We start from the raw sequence: 16,847 nt of genomic DNA on the forward strand, positions 1-16,847 counted from the left end.
GTGGAGCTCCCCCCCCTCCTCCTCCTCCACCACCACCACCACCACCGCCCCCCCCTCCCCCCTCTCCCCCCCGTTCTCCACCAGCCGCGCGGTGGAACAGCAACATTTCCAGATGTCTGGCCTGTGGGTTCCCAGCAGCCCACAGTGCTGCAGGCTGTGTGAGGTGTGGGATGGTTTCTACTGCTACTGGTGCTTAATGTGTCTTGACTGTGTGTGTGTCCCTTTTTTTTTCTCATTGCACTTAAGGGTGTATCAATTTACAATTAACTGCAGTTTCAGGATTTTCTTGGTTATATATTAACCCCCCCCTCCCCCCCCGACCCCAAACCCCTCTTTTCAGTTCATTACTCTTGTGTGTGTGTGTGTGTTTGTGTGTATGTGTGTTTGCCTGGGAGTCAGTGTGTGTGTGTGTGTGTGTGTGTGTGTGTGTGTGCGTGCGTGCGTCTGGTTTGCATACGTGTGTGTGTGTGCATGCGTGTGTGTCTGTCAGTGTGTGTGTGTGCATGTGCCACTGCCCCTCCCTGACTGGGCTAATGAGAGGAGGTTTAATTAGTGCCAAGCAGCAGCAACTGTAACTTCATTAGCGGCTGTCAACAGGCCAAACAAGGCTGCACACACAGAGAACTCACTTCCTCCCTCGCTGATGTCCTCTACCCCCTCCTCCGTCTCCGCTGCTTGTTTCCTTCACTCTGGTTCTCTATGTGTTGCCGTTGGTGGGTGCTTAATACCATCATAGGAATCCTCTGTGTTGGAGCAAAGCGATTTGGTGATGCTGCAATTCGTCATTTTTGTTGTTGTGTCCTGAACAAAACAAAATGATATTCATAGAGTGAATATTTCAAACACAGAATGTGCAGACTTTGAGGTCGTTTGTGTGCGAAAGACTGAAGAACAACAGAAGCACGCTGTTAAACGGTTCTCCTAATGACACCACGTCTTCCTGCTGAACCAGAAGGTTAGAGTATGTGTTGTTTCCAGCTCCATCATTGATTTATCCTCTGACCCGCGAATCTTAAGCGCATCAAATTTAACTTCACAGCTCCGGTCCAAATGCATTCGCTGACCAGAAGATCAATTCCCACTAATAATGCTCTTTGATGGATTGGCATAGGCCTATGCATTCTCAATGATGTGCTATGGCATACATGATTAACACCGGGCCAGTAAATTAAATCCTAGCTTACCCAGGAATGATTAAAAGGGTAAGCCTTCATGACATCCCTTTCATTTCATGTATATATCACATGTAAATTTGATCATTTGCCCAGTCAATTATCATAAATCTCAGGCAGTGTTTCACTTTTTCACCCCCCCGATGATGGGGATATAACCAAGCCTTGTTAGACTCCTGACAGGCGCAGATTGTCAATCTGTGGTTTTGAACCACCTTCCCTGATCGAAAAGCCCTCTCCGAGCGGCCCAGTGGCTGGTGTCAGGGTGAATGCCATCAGAGCCCTTCATGAGTGGGGAGAGGCAGAGAGAGGAGAGAGAGCTTTAGCAGGTACACTCTTTGCTTTGTTTACCCTTTCTCTTACCAATCTGGTGCACAGATGGCCAACAATTATTTCTCTGTGTGTGCATTGCCGCTGGCGAACCACCAGCGTTTCAGAGATTGGTGTAATCCTTTATTATTTATGATTGTCTGGGAGTTTTTTGGCTCAAGATTGAACACAATCTGTTGAATAACCGAGGCTAGGAATAACCAGCAGAGTGGAATGAAACTCAAACAAAGAAGGTGGAAAGGAGGAAGTCAGGGCATCCATAATGAAGATGTGAGGTTTTATGTTAGCAGAGCCCCTCCTGAATCCAGCACACTTTAATCCCATTAACACACACTAAATATACCATTTGTTTTAAGCTTGCCAGTGGTAGTGTTTATGCTAATAGCCTGGTGGCTCTAGGCGGTTTTTTAGAAGACTTTTGGAGGGCACAAGCTAATAATTAGATTTAATAAGGAAGTCAATTTCTATCCTCATTTGAAATAAAAATAAGAGGCTTATGCTCTCATAGGAGTGCCATTAATTTGTTGATTTGCTCTCTCTAGCCTCTCAAGAGGTTCCTGCGTTCATAATTCTTTAACTCCTGCTTAGGGGACGTCTGGGGGTGAAGCACACTGGGCAGCCTGGAGAAGTGACTGGCTGGGCGTGGACTGCAGGCCCGGCGCCGTGGAGGAGAGTGGCTTAAAAGGTTGGCTTAGGTGGTGGGCTTCCTCTCCTTGCTCTTCTGACAGAGCTCATCATCCTAACCAGCCATGCAGGGCCCTCCTCTGTGGCCCATGAGCAGGGGTTCCAGCTGGGGGAGCCCTCTGATCCCTTGTCAGAAGCCGGGGCTTCTGCTCTCCTCTGGCCTGATGACTTCCTCCTCTGCTGCTTACTATTCCTCCTCTTTGCCCATGATGTATCACAACCCTCTGTCTCTCTCTCTGTCTCTCTCTGTCTCTCTGTCTGTCTGTCTCTCTCTCTCTCTCTCTCTATCTTCTTTTTAAAACTTAATACTGCCATGGAGTGGCCCTCCACACTGAGCAGCATTGCTGGTTGCCGCAGGTGGTGGAATCATTTTCCGTGGGCATGTGTCACTCAGAAAGCATAGGAGCACTTGTGCAGAGTCAATTTGCTGTGGAGGAGTATAGAGCTGTAATACTGTGTGCCAGGGAATGTGAAATGTTGCTCAGTGAAGCGTCTGGGAAATGCACTATTTGAGGATGGATTCAAGACCTTAAGTGGTTGGCCCAACGTGTGTCTTTTTACTTTATGGCCGATTCAGTTCAACATTAAGGTTTGCAATGTCCCTGCCACAATGTTCTGCTCATCAGTGCGTTGGAAGAGAATCCACACCAAATGCATATCATGTGTCCAAACGCTGTGGCCTGAAGCTGCCTCACATCCTTGTTGTTTTTAACAACTAAATAGTTGCTTTGAGGGGTGTCCATGTCGGGGCTGTTCTCCTGGAAAGCTCGGCCAGACAGAGTCATGGGAAGTCATTCACATATCATGTGAATATATTCACCAACCATAACTGAATTTAGTCCAGAAGAACTGTAATCGCATCAAGCATTTAGCAAAATGGATTAGAGTTACAAAATCTGTTCCGTGAGACGCAAGTTCAATCAGTTAGCCTCCTGTGATCTTCTGATCACTGACGTCGCCGACCTTGTCCTTATTCCCTCCTTCCACATGGAACCCACCCGGGAAGTGACGGAGGCCAGGGGAGTCTTGTACAAAACAGAGTCCGCTCCGAGCCCCTCCAGCACGGACTTGCCTTTGGTCTCGGCGGTTTGCCGTCAGGAATGATAAAGAGCTCTGCATTTGCCAAACCGAGAACTCCCCTGAACGCACACCTCTCCAAGGGCCCGTGCTGACTACTGATGATGCCATGTAGATGGTGTGAGTGAAGAGGAGTAGGAAACACACCGGGGCCAGCGCGCTCTGCCATGCCTTGTTCCCGGAGCTTCGTCTCAGAGACAAAGAGAGAGGAGGATGCCCTAGAGAGTGTGGTTACTGTTGATAGCAGCCCATCAGCCACGGGAGTCTGGCAGCTCGTTACAAAGTGACCATGAAGCCAGGGTCTGCAGTGTGGAAGCGGCCTTGAGAATGAGCTTATCTGCTTCTACAGTTCTCAGTTCCCTCTGTGGAGAGCGCCGTTTGAATTATAACAGGCCTAACACTTGTATATCACGCTAGATTCATTTGACAAATGAAGGGCCTTTTTACCTCTTACTCTGAATGCAGCCATACAGCACAGACGATAAAAGCAAGACAACATGCATAGTAAGATCATTTTAAATGTCATGTGAGGTTTCCTGGTACTGCCATGTGATGCTAATTTAATCACTAATGACTCTTCACTGGGGAGTCAATGTTAGTCCACATAATCTTTGTCATTTGTAAAGATCCAGATTGCTTTTGACTAACTATGTTTACCAAACCGTGTTTTACATGCTCTGCCTTCTGTATAACCATGTTGTACAACCAAACTGCGTGGCTGTTATGTTGTAGCATGAACCTTCCCCATTTGGATTGGTGATGGGTGATTCATCATATGGTTTCTCAGGCGTATGAAGGAATCAGAAATGACTAATAGTGTTCAGTGTTGATTTCAACCTGACCAAGATTAAAGAAACTAAGGGCTTCACTCCAATATGAGTGCTAACATTACTCTAATAAAGTAATACAGTAATAAAGAGCTTTTGGGAGACAAGTTACAAAAAGTAGCAGTGAAATTGACATGATGAAATGTCAGAATTACAGAGGTCATGATACCGATCATGTCTAACTCTAAATAGCTCCCAATAAGGAATACCAGAATACTTCACTCTTCAACAATACACATGCTAGTGCCGTCTCCTTGCTGAATGGCTGAAACCAGTGGCAATAACGCAGCACAATAAGAAATGCTTGCATAACTGTTTCCACGCCCCGCCAAGGACTGTTTTGTGTTGCGTCGTTAAAGTTCTTATTGAGTGACTGTTGATAGCGCCGAGTGTATAAATGTGTGTGGCTGTGTGTATTATTCTCTGCAGGCTCCACCGCTACATCTGAGCCAGCAGCACAGAAGGCCCCCACTATTTGGCGAGCAAACGCTGTTCAAGTCTACATTTTTCCCCGTCTTGATAAAGACCTTCCTTCTGTTTGCGTTGATTAAAGTCTGATTAGTCACTGCGATACGGCACACGTTATTCATCTCTGTTACATACTAGGCCCTTTGTTGGAAGTGGAATGTCTGCTGTGTGGGTCTGTGTGTGCTGTGTCAGTCTGTCTGTTCCTGTGTGAGGTGTGTATGTATTTTGATACGGCCATGTATTTAGAATTGGTGAGGTTATGTGTGCTTCTAATTAAAAGCACATACCAGTGGCCTGAGCGGTTGGTTATTGCGACGCGGCACGGAGCCCTTGGAGCGCAGAGCCCTGATCAGACTACTCTGAGAACGTGAGAGGGAATCAGCCAAGTCATTTACTACCTCCGGGTCGCGTTAACAATCCAATACTTTGTAATCGGCCGGCACGTTGACGTCGTTGATCTCTGCCTCGTTCATGCGCCGTTAAACACACTTTCACCCAGTTCTCTTTTTTCTCCTCCAAGACTATTTATTTTACACAGATAAACTGTGTGTGTGTGTGTGTGTGTGTGTGTGTGTGTGTGTGTGTGTGTGTGTGTGTGTGTGTGTGTGTGTGTATGTGCGTGAGTGTGTGCATGCGTGTGTGTGTGTGTGTGCATGTGTTTGTGTGTGTATGTGTGTGTGTGTGTGTGTGTGCGTACGTGCATGCGTGCGTGCGTGCGTGCGTGCGTGAGTGCGTGCATGTGTGTGCGTGTGTGTGTGTGTGTGTGATTACTGCTGCACTGCCGTTATTTACACTGGGCTCCACCGCTATGACCTTAATATAAAGTTAGCATGCTCCCACGCTAGTAAAACATTTGTTTACTACGGGTGTATTGGCGCTCTGCGCAATGGGAGGTTTGTCCCAAAGTAGTGGAGAGTGTGAAGGACAAACGTCGTCTCTGTGACCAATCAGAGCCACCTCTGCAAATAGGCCAGTGTGGACCGCCTGAGGGGGGTGGGGGGGGGGGGTTCATTGCGGTGGGGGTAAGGAGGGGGTCTCCCTCCATGTAAATAAACAGTGTGGGGGTCTCGGTGGGTGGACGGCCCCTCTCCCTGGGGCTAGGCCCATTCCTTTGTGTCCTTTAATCCAAGCACTCTCCATTGAGAAGCACACGGAGGGGGGGGGGGGGTTTGAGATTAGCCAGCCAGCTCTTGTGTGCGCTTGAGTTTCTCACAGAATGCTTCTACACTTCTTCTTTTTTCTGTGTGTGTGTGTGAGTGTGTGTGTGTGTGTGTGTGTGTGTGTGTGTGTGTGTGTGTGTGTGTGTGTGTGTGTGTGTGTGTGTGTGTGTGTGTGAAATAACAGCATCAGGCCACATCCTCAAGGTGGTCGGGGGGGTGGGGGGGAATGGAGGAATTGTGGGTAACCAGACATGCTCTGAGCTCCTGGGTCATGTGATAATAGCAGAGAATACGTTGCTCTGAGCTGTATTTGCGGTGCGCACATTCTGATGAGGGCTGGCTGTTTTGGTCTGGCGGTCTGCGCGGGGATAAGCTCCCGGCTTGAAGGACACAAACCATGAATAAAACGTGGAATCGGCCGTATTTCGGTTCTCGTTACGACTTCTCCTTAAGCGTATATATCTGGGTGACCGTTGAAACGGGTTTGAATCACAATAATTAGTCGAAATGAGCCATGTAGGCGGTTTATAATTAATGTAGTCTATTTACTTTACTGCCAACACTGAAGCAGTAATTAGTTTGGCTATATCAGGACAGGACAAGGGGAGATATGTAGGCTGTTTGAAGCTGAAAGGTCTCACGAATTGTGTAAACAGTTCACCACTTTACACCTACTGCAACTCAATGTATACACACTTTACACAACACAACGTTCACATTGTAAGAGCAATTATACCAAGATATTCATATATTTTAACGTTCCCCTTGATCAATGTTAATATTGGTTGATCGTTTCCGTGATAGAAACAAAAAACGTTCCTGTTTCTCTGCACGTCATAGTCAAATAAAAAAAAATAAGCAGGTTGTGGTGTTACAACTGTATGCACGCTTCCTTTCCTCCTTTGTTTAATGTAAGCTCTCATTACCACGTGGTGGTAACAGATTGTTTGAACTGGAGAGAAAAGCCATTCGAAGCTAATTAAGCAGCCATTCCAGGCACTATTCACAGGCAGAGGACCGAGGAGCACAGGCATTTGTCAGCGCTTGACCCCGCGTGGTATTGATTGACATCACAGCTCGTTGAATGACAGGCTTGACATCCCCTGACCAATAGCAAATCAGCCAGTAAGTGTACCGCGAGGCCATTGGTTGAAAAACCTTAAAGCTACAGAGACGTGAGTTACTCTTCCCACGTGGGTCAGAGTGAATCTCCAAGACAAGCGATAGGCTGTGCTCGCTTTCTCGTGCTCAGACATGGCTGATGTTCATATCAGACAAAGCGATCATCTCACTCCCTACAGTATGCAGCTATCACCCAAACCCTAATGCTTGGTCACGTGGACGGGTTTTAACACACAAAACCGGGTACAATGTGGGTAAACATCGAGCTTATGGTCAGACTATGGCTCGGTTGTCGTCGATCGATTGCTAATTATTGTGTCCTACGTGGGGAGTGCTGTTGACGAGAACATATTTTGTTGTCGTTGCTATTTGAGTGGTTTCCCCTATAATATGGTGTGTAGTTTAGTCGGAATATGCACAAGAAGCAGCGTCTAATCTAACCACCGGTTAAATCGAGATTGACGCACTCATGACATATTTATTCCATAAAGATACTAAGTGACCGTTAGAGTCAGACATGGGTCGTCCTCGTCTGATTCCAAATAATTATCGGCGAATTAGTGTTGTTGTTTTACATACGAACGCCGATGCCTTGTAAATCCACGGCGAGATGATGTCATGTATCAGTGCGCCCCACGTGGGGCCGTCGCTCTCCGATAGGCGGACGCGGCCGTGTTCCTCAGGAGTGATCCGATTGGACAGATAGGCGCTTTCACGGCAGCTCGGTCTCACTGCCTGTGTGTGGCACGGGGTGGCTGGACAGCGGGGAGATGTGAGCTCTCAGAGTATACCATGTTACGCTTTTAAAGAATTTCTAACCCTCTTCAATTCGGAAGGAAGATTTCGAGCACTATTCTGGGATTAATCGGGCCGAAGAGGACGCGTTCCGTGGAGTTCCTTGCGGTCGGATCACATAGTTAAATCGAGTCTAAGCGCACGGAATCCGGAGGAGCCAGCAGGCTGGAGCTGGCGCGGTTCGCCTTCGCCGTGGAGGATGCTGCGCGTCGAGCTCTACGCACGCTGTGCGTAACGTTGCAATACGGACCACTAAACCCATGAATAGGACGGGTTTCCTCCAGAGAGACCGATCACAGTGCGGACCACGCAGGTATGTTCGTATGGATCCATAAGCTGTAGTGTGTATTTATCTCCACGGTGCGTAAACAATGAAAAGTGGATCGACGCAGGCAGTCGGTCGTATAACCTTTTCTGTGTGTGTGTGTGTGTGTGTGTGTGTGTGTGTGTGTGTGTGTGTGTGTGTGTGTGTGTGTGTGTGTGTGTGTGTGTGTGTGTGTGTGTGTGTGTGTGTGTGTGTGTGTGTGTGTGTGTGTGTGTGTGCGCGAACGATGTTGCGAGGTCGCCTCACAAGTAGTGTTGAATCCAATGTCTCGAAACACACGTTAGATCTCGTTTTTTTTTTTGCAGTTTAGTTTTGGATGACTTTGTGAATGAAGGATATGTTGAGTGTGGGGCGGATGTGACGGGCCGCGGTGGGAATAAGGTCACCTAACAAGTGTTGGGACTACTTCTTCTATCCGAATGCTGAGTCCATGATTGACGGGAGAAAGGTGATCGCCTGTGTGTTTTCTTCCATGTTGTTGTTACCACCGCGGTTCGCGGAATACTTTGAGTGATTCTCACCCATTATACCTTTAGATTATAGCGCATCCACGGAGGATTTCGACGAGTCCCCCCCCCCCCATCCCCCCAAAAAACCCGAGCCCTGATCGTCTGTCGGGAGAGTGGCGTTCATACATCCTGTGGATTCCACACATTAACAAAGGATACGTTTTTACCATGTATCCACAAGGCCGACATCCGGTAAGATGTTCAATGATATACGTTTCTTGGTGAAATAGCTTACTAATTGTACATGCTTCGTGTAGAAGACTATAATCATTGTGTTGTTGTTGTCCCCCCCCCTCCCCCATCTAGGCATACGACACGTTTTGTCCTATTCAAATGTATACATCTGACATCTTGTCATCCAAAATAGTTTATGGCAGCTGATCCAACTGTTGTTATTGTCTGAAGACGGCTGTGTTTTATATAAGATATTTGGCCACAGCCGTTTCTATGTGAAGTCCAATTATAAGAGCTGCTTAATGTTGATCTACACATTGGTGTATCTGTGTGTCTTAAGTGATGTCTTACCTGAATGGGACTGAACCGGATGTGCTAAACAGCATGTCCTTGAACACACACAATGACAAATAAATATGAACTGTCCATCGCCAATGCAATGATCAGATTTTAACATTCTATCTTAGGCTCCACACCAGCCAGGCCAACCTGGCTTCAAGTTCACTGTAGCAGAGTCTTGTGACAGGATTAAAGATGAATTTCAGTTCCTGCAAGCCCAGTATCACAGGTAACGATAATGAATGATTTTACGGCGTGTCAATCATTGCTAACATTCATGTTTTAACTGCAATTGAAGAGAAAATGGGACTTGAGCCAAATGCACTTGGGATTCACTGCATGAGATACCTGTTTGTTATTGCTGTGTTTGGCGGTAAAAAAAAACAGATGGAAACAAAGGCTGTAGTTTGGCACAGAGCACTCAAGTGTTCAGGAGTGTGGGACTTATTGAAGGGCTATGAGACGCCTGAAAATTGACACCTTCTCTTCTATTTTAGTCTTAAGGTGGAGTACGACAAGCTGGCCAATGAGAAGACTGAGATGCAGCGCCATTATGTCATGGTGAGATTATGTTACAATGGGCTGCAATTATGGCTCCGAATGGGGAGGCTTGTCGGAGATCTAGTTGGGGTGGAGTGACACGGCTATTGTGTTTACCTGTGCGGTTGTCTGGGTGGCTGATTGTCAGGTACAGGCCTGTCAATTCCCCCCGAGGGCCAGCTCAGGGAGCCCAGCTCTCTTGAAGAGGAGGCTGGAGGCCTGGGGCTGGGTTAAAGATCGCCCCCGGTCTCCAAGGGTCAATGACTGCAGCGTTGCCCTCTGTGTGTGTGCTGATCTGATTATTCTCCTAGGAGACCCCACGCCCAGACATATGCATGGTCATAAATTAGCCAGGAGCTTATGGGAGGGATAGGGGGAGGGCGTGGGGGGGGGGCACTGGGTGGGAAAATGCACCACTGCAAACAAAATGGAGGACGTGCAGCGTGCTGTCGTAGACTGCCACCGAGCATTCTTCGGTGTCAGTCCAAAACACAAAAACGCACCGGCGATGTGTTTAAGCCATATATTTTTTAGCAAGTGCTGTGTTTTCTTTGGCCAGACAAACACAGGGCACATCCTCTGGGTTCACTTCTGACGTGACACAATCAGTGTTGTTCAATGGCAGCGTATTCTGTTATCCAAGGTAAACACACACAGCAGAGGACTTAAACCAATACACGGGGACTTAAGTTAAACATTATTTTTTTAGGGGGAAAACAGCATGTCAACCTGCCAGGCGAAGGGTTAGGTCAACATGTAGGGAAGTATCCCACAGCCAGGGCCCGGTGTCAGGTTACCGTGCCGCCGGGGGGGGTGGTGGGGGGGGGGCCTGGTCTCAGACAGAATGGCTCTCTTGTATGAGAGTAATTTTCGAAGAAGCTAATGGACTGAATAATGCATCGGCCTCATCAGATAGACGTTGACTGGAAAGCCATTTCTGCCCTGACCGCCCACTTGTGGACTCGGCGGATTACATTTCAGACACACAGGCTGACCCTGGCTGGGAACGTATCAGGAGTTTAGGGCCGCGGCGTTAAGCTAAGTAAACACACTTCTCGGGGCTCGGAGGCTTTAAGGTGTTGATCAATGGACCTAACCCGCTCTTCCTGGAAACGGCCCTCCTGACGTCAGGATATTGACCCAGAAGCGGTTGGCTGCCGGCTGCCTCGTTGTGTTAGTCTGTGGTTTGCTACTGCAACAGAGCAACCGGACGTGTTACTACTTTGTACGTAGGCCTGTCGTTAGGTCTGTTATGACGTGTTGCTACTCATCTCAACAAACAAGTACATGCACATGACGGTTTTTTAATTGCATACTGTTCTGTCAACGAGAAAAATGTCAATTAAATTGCATTATCCTGTTCTTTTTTTCAGTATTACGAGATGTCCTACGGGCTGAACATAGAGATGCACAAACAGGTAGGTGTCTCTCACTCTGCTGGCTTATCACTGCACTGCTCCACCTTGTTGTCAGGGGGTCTCAGAGTGATATGACACGACACAAGGGGGCCCGACGTAGGCCATAAATAAGGCAATGCATTGGTACCGCTCATAACAAACCACGTACATGCCGCCTCTTTTGAGTCCCGCTGGTGTTGAGGTGAGACGGTGGCTGAGATTATGGATTACCGCACATCGGACCGCTGGAATGCATCTATTTTCAAGAACGTTTTATCATAATTCCTCCCTCACGTTGCGTGCTACGTACAGTGCTTTTATTCAATTCCAAATTTGATAAGGCAATCCCTGAAGCGACGTAGACGGGGGGGGACCTCGAAGAGGGCGTATGGATGTTTCATCGCCGTGGTTACCAGGGGCTACGGTTGCAAAACGAGTGCGGCGTAATCCGGAGGCTGCCGCTCGGGGGGGGGTAATGGCTGCCGTGCGCGGGGGGACTCGTTGGATTGGAGTGGCGGGGGTGATCCATCAGTGCCGCGGCCGGGTGTCACATATGCCACATGTCTGTCAGGGAGGGAGGCTGCTCTGATAGCTTCTGTCAGGCACTTATCTCCATCCAGGAGGGGGGGGGCGGAACAGGGGGCGCGTGGGCGGGCCGTACAGCGAGGCGCGGGGCAGGGTGGGCGGGGGGGGCGGGGGGGGCGGGCGGGCGGCAGGGCCGGCCGGCTGGCTCTGTGTAAACAGGTTAATCGACTGATCCATTTTAGCGGCTGACTTTTATCAGGAACCTCAACAGAGCTGATGGAAGCCCCTTGAATTATTCATCAACAGGGCCCTAACCTGATGAAACGGCGTGTTTGTGAGCAAACACTGTGGGCCTCTGGCCTTGCAGCCCGCCCCACACACACTCCGCCCCCGCCCCCGCCTGGGCCCAACGCAGGGCGAGGGTGGGAGGGGGGAGGGGAGGAGGAGTGGTTACCAGGCAGGGTTGAGATGGTTTATTGGATGCACATAGTCATATTATTTTCCTGCCAGGGGGATTTATCTGGTGCTGAGGAAATCCGTTCCTCTTACTTTGGTTTTTTTTTTTTTTTTCATTACTGCATGGAGACGTAATGCCGGTCTCAGAATGCACATCAGCCGGGCCATGGTGGGTTGAGGGGGTGGTGTGTGGGAATACACATTAGTGTGCGTTTACACATGCGCGCGTTTCTACACTGCACTACCGTGCGAAATGCACAGTTAATTAGTTTGAGGTTGGCTGGGTACTATTCTGCTGCTGCGTGTTTCTGAGACTTGTTCCCCTGAGGCTTGCTTGGACCTAGACAAAGGTCGCAGAATTGTAGTCCTGAAAATATTTGTCATATTTGCTGAAATGAAATGTACTTGTTCTGTGAGTCATCACCGAGAAATTTCCCAGAATGAAGTGAATAGATGTCACGATAATATCCACCGTGAGCTGTTCTGTTATTGATTCACTTTTTATTCCATAATCCAACAGAAGATGTTTATCATCCATTTTTAAATAGAATAAACTACCTTAAAAAATGGACAACTTGCATACAGCACTGTTTGTCCACTAGCAACCGACAGAACCAGGTCCCCCACAGAATTTAGCTGCGCCAAACAAATCCCTCAATCATTTCACTACATCTTATTTAGTTTCATTGCTGCAGTGTATACAAAAGTTAGTGAGTAATACTATGGCATTATACAATAACACTGGGGTGTTAGAGCAATGTAGAGCACATTTACATCAACGAAGGTATTTCCACGCTATCGTTTGAAGATCAGACCCGAGAGACCTGTGAACAAAAGCGTACATGTTGTGTGAAGTGTGCTAGTGTGCACTCTTGCGGCACCATTTGAACGACATCAGGATTTTATTCCCCAATCCAAATGACAGTCAACATTTTGTCCCGTTTAAAATGGGACATCTTAGTAGCAGAACTTAACCATTACCATTCTGTAAATATGCAGGTCATGCTTGAGTTGGTTATCATACATTTTGTGGTGAAGTAAGGCCACTGCCCCACTCAAGTTCCACATCACTACATCTCTCTCTCTCTCTCTCTCTCTCTCTCTCGCTCCCCCCCTCCCCCCTTGGTAACCAACGCTCCGCCGTGTTTGAAAGGCTCCCTGGCCTCGGCAGGTCCTTGTTGTGGCAACTCAGAGCTGAGTTGAATGTCTGGCTGCACCCGTTAAAGTATTGTCTCTGTATGTCATAAGGGGGCCGCAGGGAACTCTTCAAGGGGGGAGAACATGAAGTGTAGGGTGTAAAACCAGTATTTGCCTCGGTTAGGCCTGGGCAATAAAACAATAAATGATTGTATTGTGATAGACTTTTGATCAATAACAATATAAAACATGTTCAATATATATCGATAAGAGACTGGACCACCGACTCTAGCAGCTGGGTTTGTAACACAAACACGGTTCCATACTTATTTACAATATTTGAGTGTTTCTCATTGTTGTATCGACATTGGAGTAATTATCAATGAAGTAGAGTGGAAGGTCATATTAAGTGTTAAACAGAAGTGTTTAAATCCAGCATGGTAATTCCTAGTCTTTTTAGGTAACTACAATTATCAATAGTTATTGATATAGATCAATATGATCAAGTTATATCGTGATACGTCTTTCAGCCATATCGCCCAGGCCTAGCCTCGGTGCCAACTATAAAGTCTGTGTGACACGTTGAGTGCAGAGGAACACTGCCTTTTTATCTTCCTAATGGTTCTCTTATTAGTCTTATTACTTATTATTGTATTGGCAAGGCAGAGTAGTATAGTGACCCGCTCCACCTTGAAGGGTGGTTGTGCGCCTTCTAGTGCCCTACAAAAGAATGAATCACTTTATTTAACTACCACTGTCTACGGACTCGCGGGCAAATGAGCGCATCAGCAAGATGAGGGGAAGTGTTTCTAGAATCCCTCAAACGTTCCAAATGTTTTCCTTCGGGGAAGATAATTAAAAATGCGGCTGAGCAGTTTACTACATAAAAACATTGCCAGTAATGCACTCCTCGCCAGAGACTCGATGTAGCACTTTATGAACAAAGGTAACGCAGAGCTCATGGGACAACGCTCTTTGTTCTTGTTCTTCTCCAAAACCGAAGAACCGTTCGTATGCCGCCAAACGTTATTGCCTACATTCTGAGTTGTCTGTTTGAGGTAAAACAACAGGTATAGGTAGGCGTAATGCGATTCACATGGCTATTTATAGAGCGGGAGATATTGACGCAGAACGCTGGAGATACAGGGAAGTATCCAGTGAAGTACGGGCGTCTCGTTGGCGTGTGACAGGGGGTGAGCGGGGGGGTCCGGGGGGGCACCGCTGTCGTCTTAGACCGTCTGAAGGCCCGCTCGATTGTCCCCGAGTTAAGTATTGTTTATGATCGCCGGGTCACGTGACCACCGCTCCGGCAGTACTCCCCGTGTATTTAATGCTCATCAGTGCCTTCACTCCATTTCCCCATCACTTATGGCAACGGACCGATGGCTTCCTGCGCGCTGTTGACAGGCTAGCCTGAGAGTGCTGTTAAAGTGGTGCTAGACAGGTCCGAGTACCTGTAATTGTGTAGCAGAGCGCGAAGCGGGCCTCTCAAGGGCCCGGCTGTCATCTGCTTAAAGCGACAACTGCCCTATTTTTATCTGCCAGCCAAACTACCGAATCCTCCTGATGCCGCTCCCTCCTTCGCCCTCTCTCTCTCTCTCTCTCTCTCATCTGATTTGACATCTCCAGCCAGTTGGGCTGGTGCCCATTTCCATTCCTTCCATGTTGTTTTGAGAGTTCAGAAGCTGTTGTGGAAGAGACGCTGTATTAGCCACCTCCTGACCTCGCTCAGCCAGCTGTCACCATGACACTAAGCTTCAGAGGAATGGGCCCGTGCGCTCAAGGCCTTTTTTTCTTTTTTTTTTCCTTTCTTTCTACAAATCCTGTCAAATGTTCCACTGCTATTGACATGGCTTATCTCAACCAACGAGGATTATACAAGCTCTGCTGCTTTTCAACCTTTCCTGAGGGCCTTCTTGAGCTCTTCATAGAGCACTCTCTATGTAGCATTAATGCTAATGCCCGCAAAGTCTGCACACACACCGCCCATTTGATGCTGCGTTCCTTATGGATGACATGTCAGTCACAGGGTGTTGGCACAGTCCGTGCCAACACCCTGGCACAGACAGTGCCAACTGACAGTGCCAACTGTCTGTGCTCTGCCTGCTTCCCTATACAGTATGTATATACCGGGTGCCTTTCTGGGTCTGTTGACCCAGACTTGGGCTGGTTTCGTCTGACATTCAAACTCTGAGCCTATCGTTTTTTCGCCGGCGCTCCCCTCCGCGGTTCGTAGGCCATTGTACGGCGGCAGCTGGGCTTGTTCTCCTCAACATTATTCTCCAATCTCGTCGGCTTTGTGCAGAGGTAATATGTCTGGCTGCCAAAGCTGCCTGGCATTTCTGTCATGTGTAATAAATAAGCCAGCGGACGGCAAAGTACATCGTGTCCGCCGCCGGGGATGAAAAATCGGCGGGGAAATCCCTGTGATGTGTTTACGTTCTGCCGTGGCCTCGGTGTGAACGGAAAGATCATATATATATCCCCCCCCCGCCCCCCCGATGACGATGTAGGGCTGCTACTCCTCTCCTGCTGCCCCCGCCTATAGGAACCTGCAGCGCTGTGCTCTGGGCGGGGCTGGACCAGCTGTGCACTGTGCCTTCGTTCAGCGGGGTCGTGGATCCACACCCCATCTGCACTCCTCCCCGTCACCCCGGGCCTGCTCTTTACTCGCCATTCATTTGCTGTGTTTATCTGACGGACAGGCCGAAAATTCAATTTAATGACCTGCCTCCGAGCACGTAATATGATTTTTAAAGCCTGTTACGGTCAAGCAGAGGTGCCATTTGCATAATGATCCCTCCGAGATAGGGGCTGCAGCCGTTGCCATGGCAGTGGAGGAGACGGGCGGAAGAATGGAGACGGGAGCCCCGCGGATTGATGCGGGGGAGGGGGGGGGGAGGGGCATGGGGGGGGGGTTTCTGCAATGAGAGGAAAGCAAAAAAAAAAAAAAACCTTGACTGACTGAGTCTTCAAAAAGAGCAGGCATTAGAGGACAGTGCTCGAGTCGTCCTCTAATGGTATTGATCACAGGCTTGAGGTGTACTGCCTTAGGAACATTATGGTCTGTCCTGCTTTGCTCAAACATCAGCTGTGGCCGCTGGTGTAATTAGACTACCTAAGTGCCACGTGTAAATAACAGGGGAGTCTGGTTAGTGCTGCGTATTTCCTGGGTGCGACCGGGCGGTTGGCCTGAGGTTAACTCTGGGACACACGGGTTGCAGATGAGGAGGAAGGGGGGGGGGGCGGCGGCGGCGTGGGAGAGAGCGGGAGAGAGGATGCTCTTAACACGGCAGCACTCTGCCTGCTCATATCCGTCTGGCGTGGAGTGCACACTCAGCACAGCTGTGCTGCGTCCCCCTGGGCTCGCCTAATGTTTTAAATATTTCAAATGTCAATATCACGCTGTTTAGAGGATGTTGAGTCAAGCAGTTCTGATTGCTGCAGTAATTGACTTAATCGGTGTAAACATTAGAGGGGGGAGGGGGGGGGGGGGTGGGGGTTGGAGCGGTGCAGGAGTGGGTTAAGCAAAGTCACTTTGCTCTGTACTCAAGCGTCTCACTTTGCTTTTCGCTTTGTTTTCCAGACGGAGATCGCCAAAAGACTCAACGCAATTTTAGCTCAAATTATGCCTTTCCTGTCACAAGAGGTGAGTGTGCGCACGTCTCCACCAGACAAGATGGCTGCGCCGACACATCGCTCATCCTGTCAAGGGCCCTCTATTCTTTATGCACTTATTTTGGTTTCAAACCAGACGTGGCTAGGAGTGTTTGTGGGTAACTCACCAACTCCCCGAGCAAGTGCCAGTGA

At 48.5% G+C, this 16,847-nt stretch overlaps 1 protein-coding gene across 1 annotated transcript in view; it reads left to right on the top strand.

Moving 5' to 3' along the window:
- Window positions 1–8,275: 8,275 nt before the first annotated feature.
- Window positions 8,276–16,847, top strand: part of LOC311377479 (transducin-like enhancer protein 3-B) — a gene marked incomplete at its 3' end in the record, with an annotated part of 17,433 nt that continues 8,861 nt past the window's right edge. The window contains exons 1-6 of the mRNA XM_084491362.1: window positions 8,276–8,408; window positions 8,497–8,661; window positions 9,111–9,211; window positions 9,480–9,543; window positions 10,896–10,940; window positions 16,624–16,686. Coding sequence (XP_084347488.1) covers window positions 8,391–8,408; window positions 8,497–8,661; window positions 9,111–9,211; window positions 9,480–9,543; window positions 10,896–10,940; window positions 16,624–16,686 — 456 coding nt within the window. The remainder of the gene's footprint in view (window positions 8,409–8,496; window positions 8,662–9,110; window positions 9,212–9,479; window positions 9,544–10,895; window positions 10,941–16,623; window positions 16,687–16,847) is intronic.

This window comes from Micromesistius poutassou, assembly GCF_964030765.1.
Source record: "Micromesistius poutassou genome assembly, contig: SCAFFOLD_3965, whole genome shotgun sequence".
NCBI classification, from domain to species: Eukaryota; Metazoa; Chordata; class Actinopteri; order Gadiformes; family Gadidae; genus Micromesistius; species Micromesistius poutassou.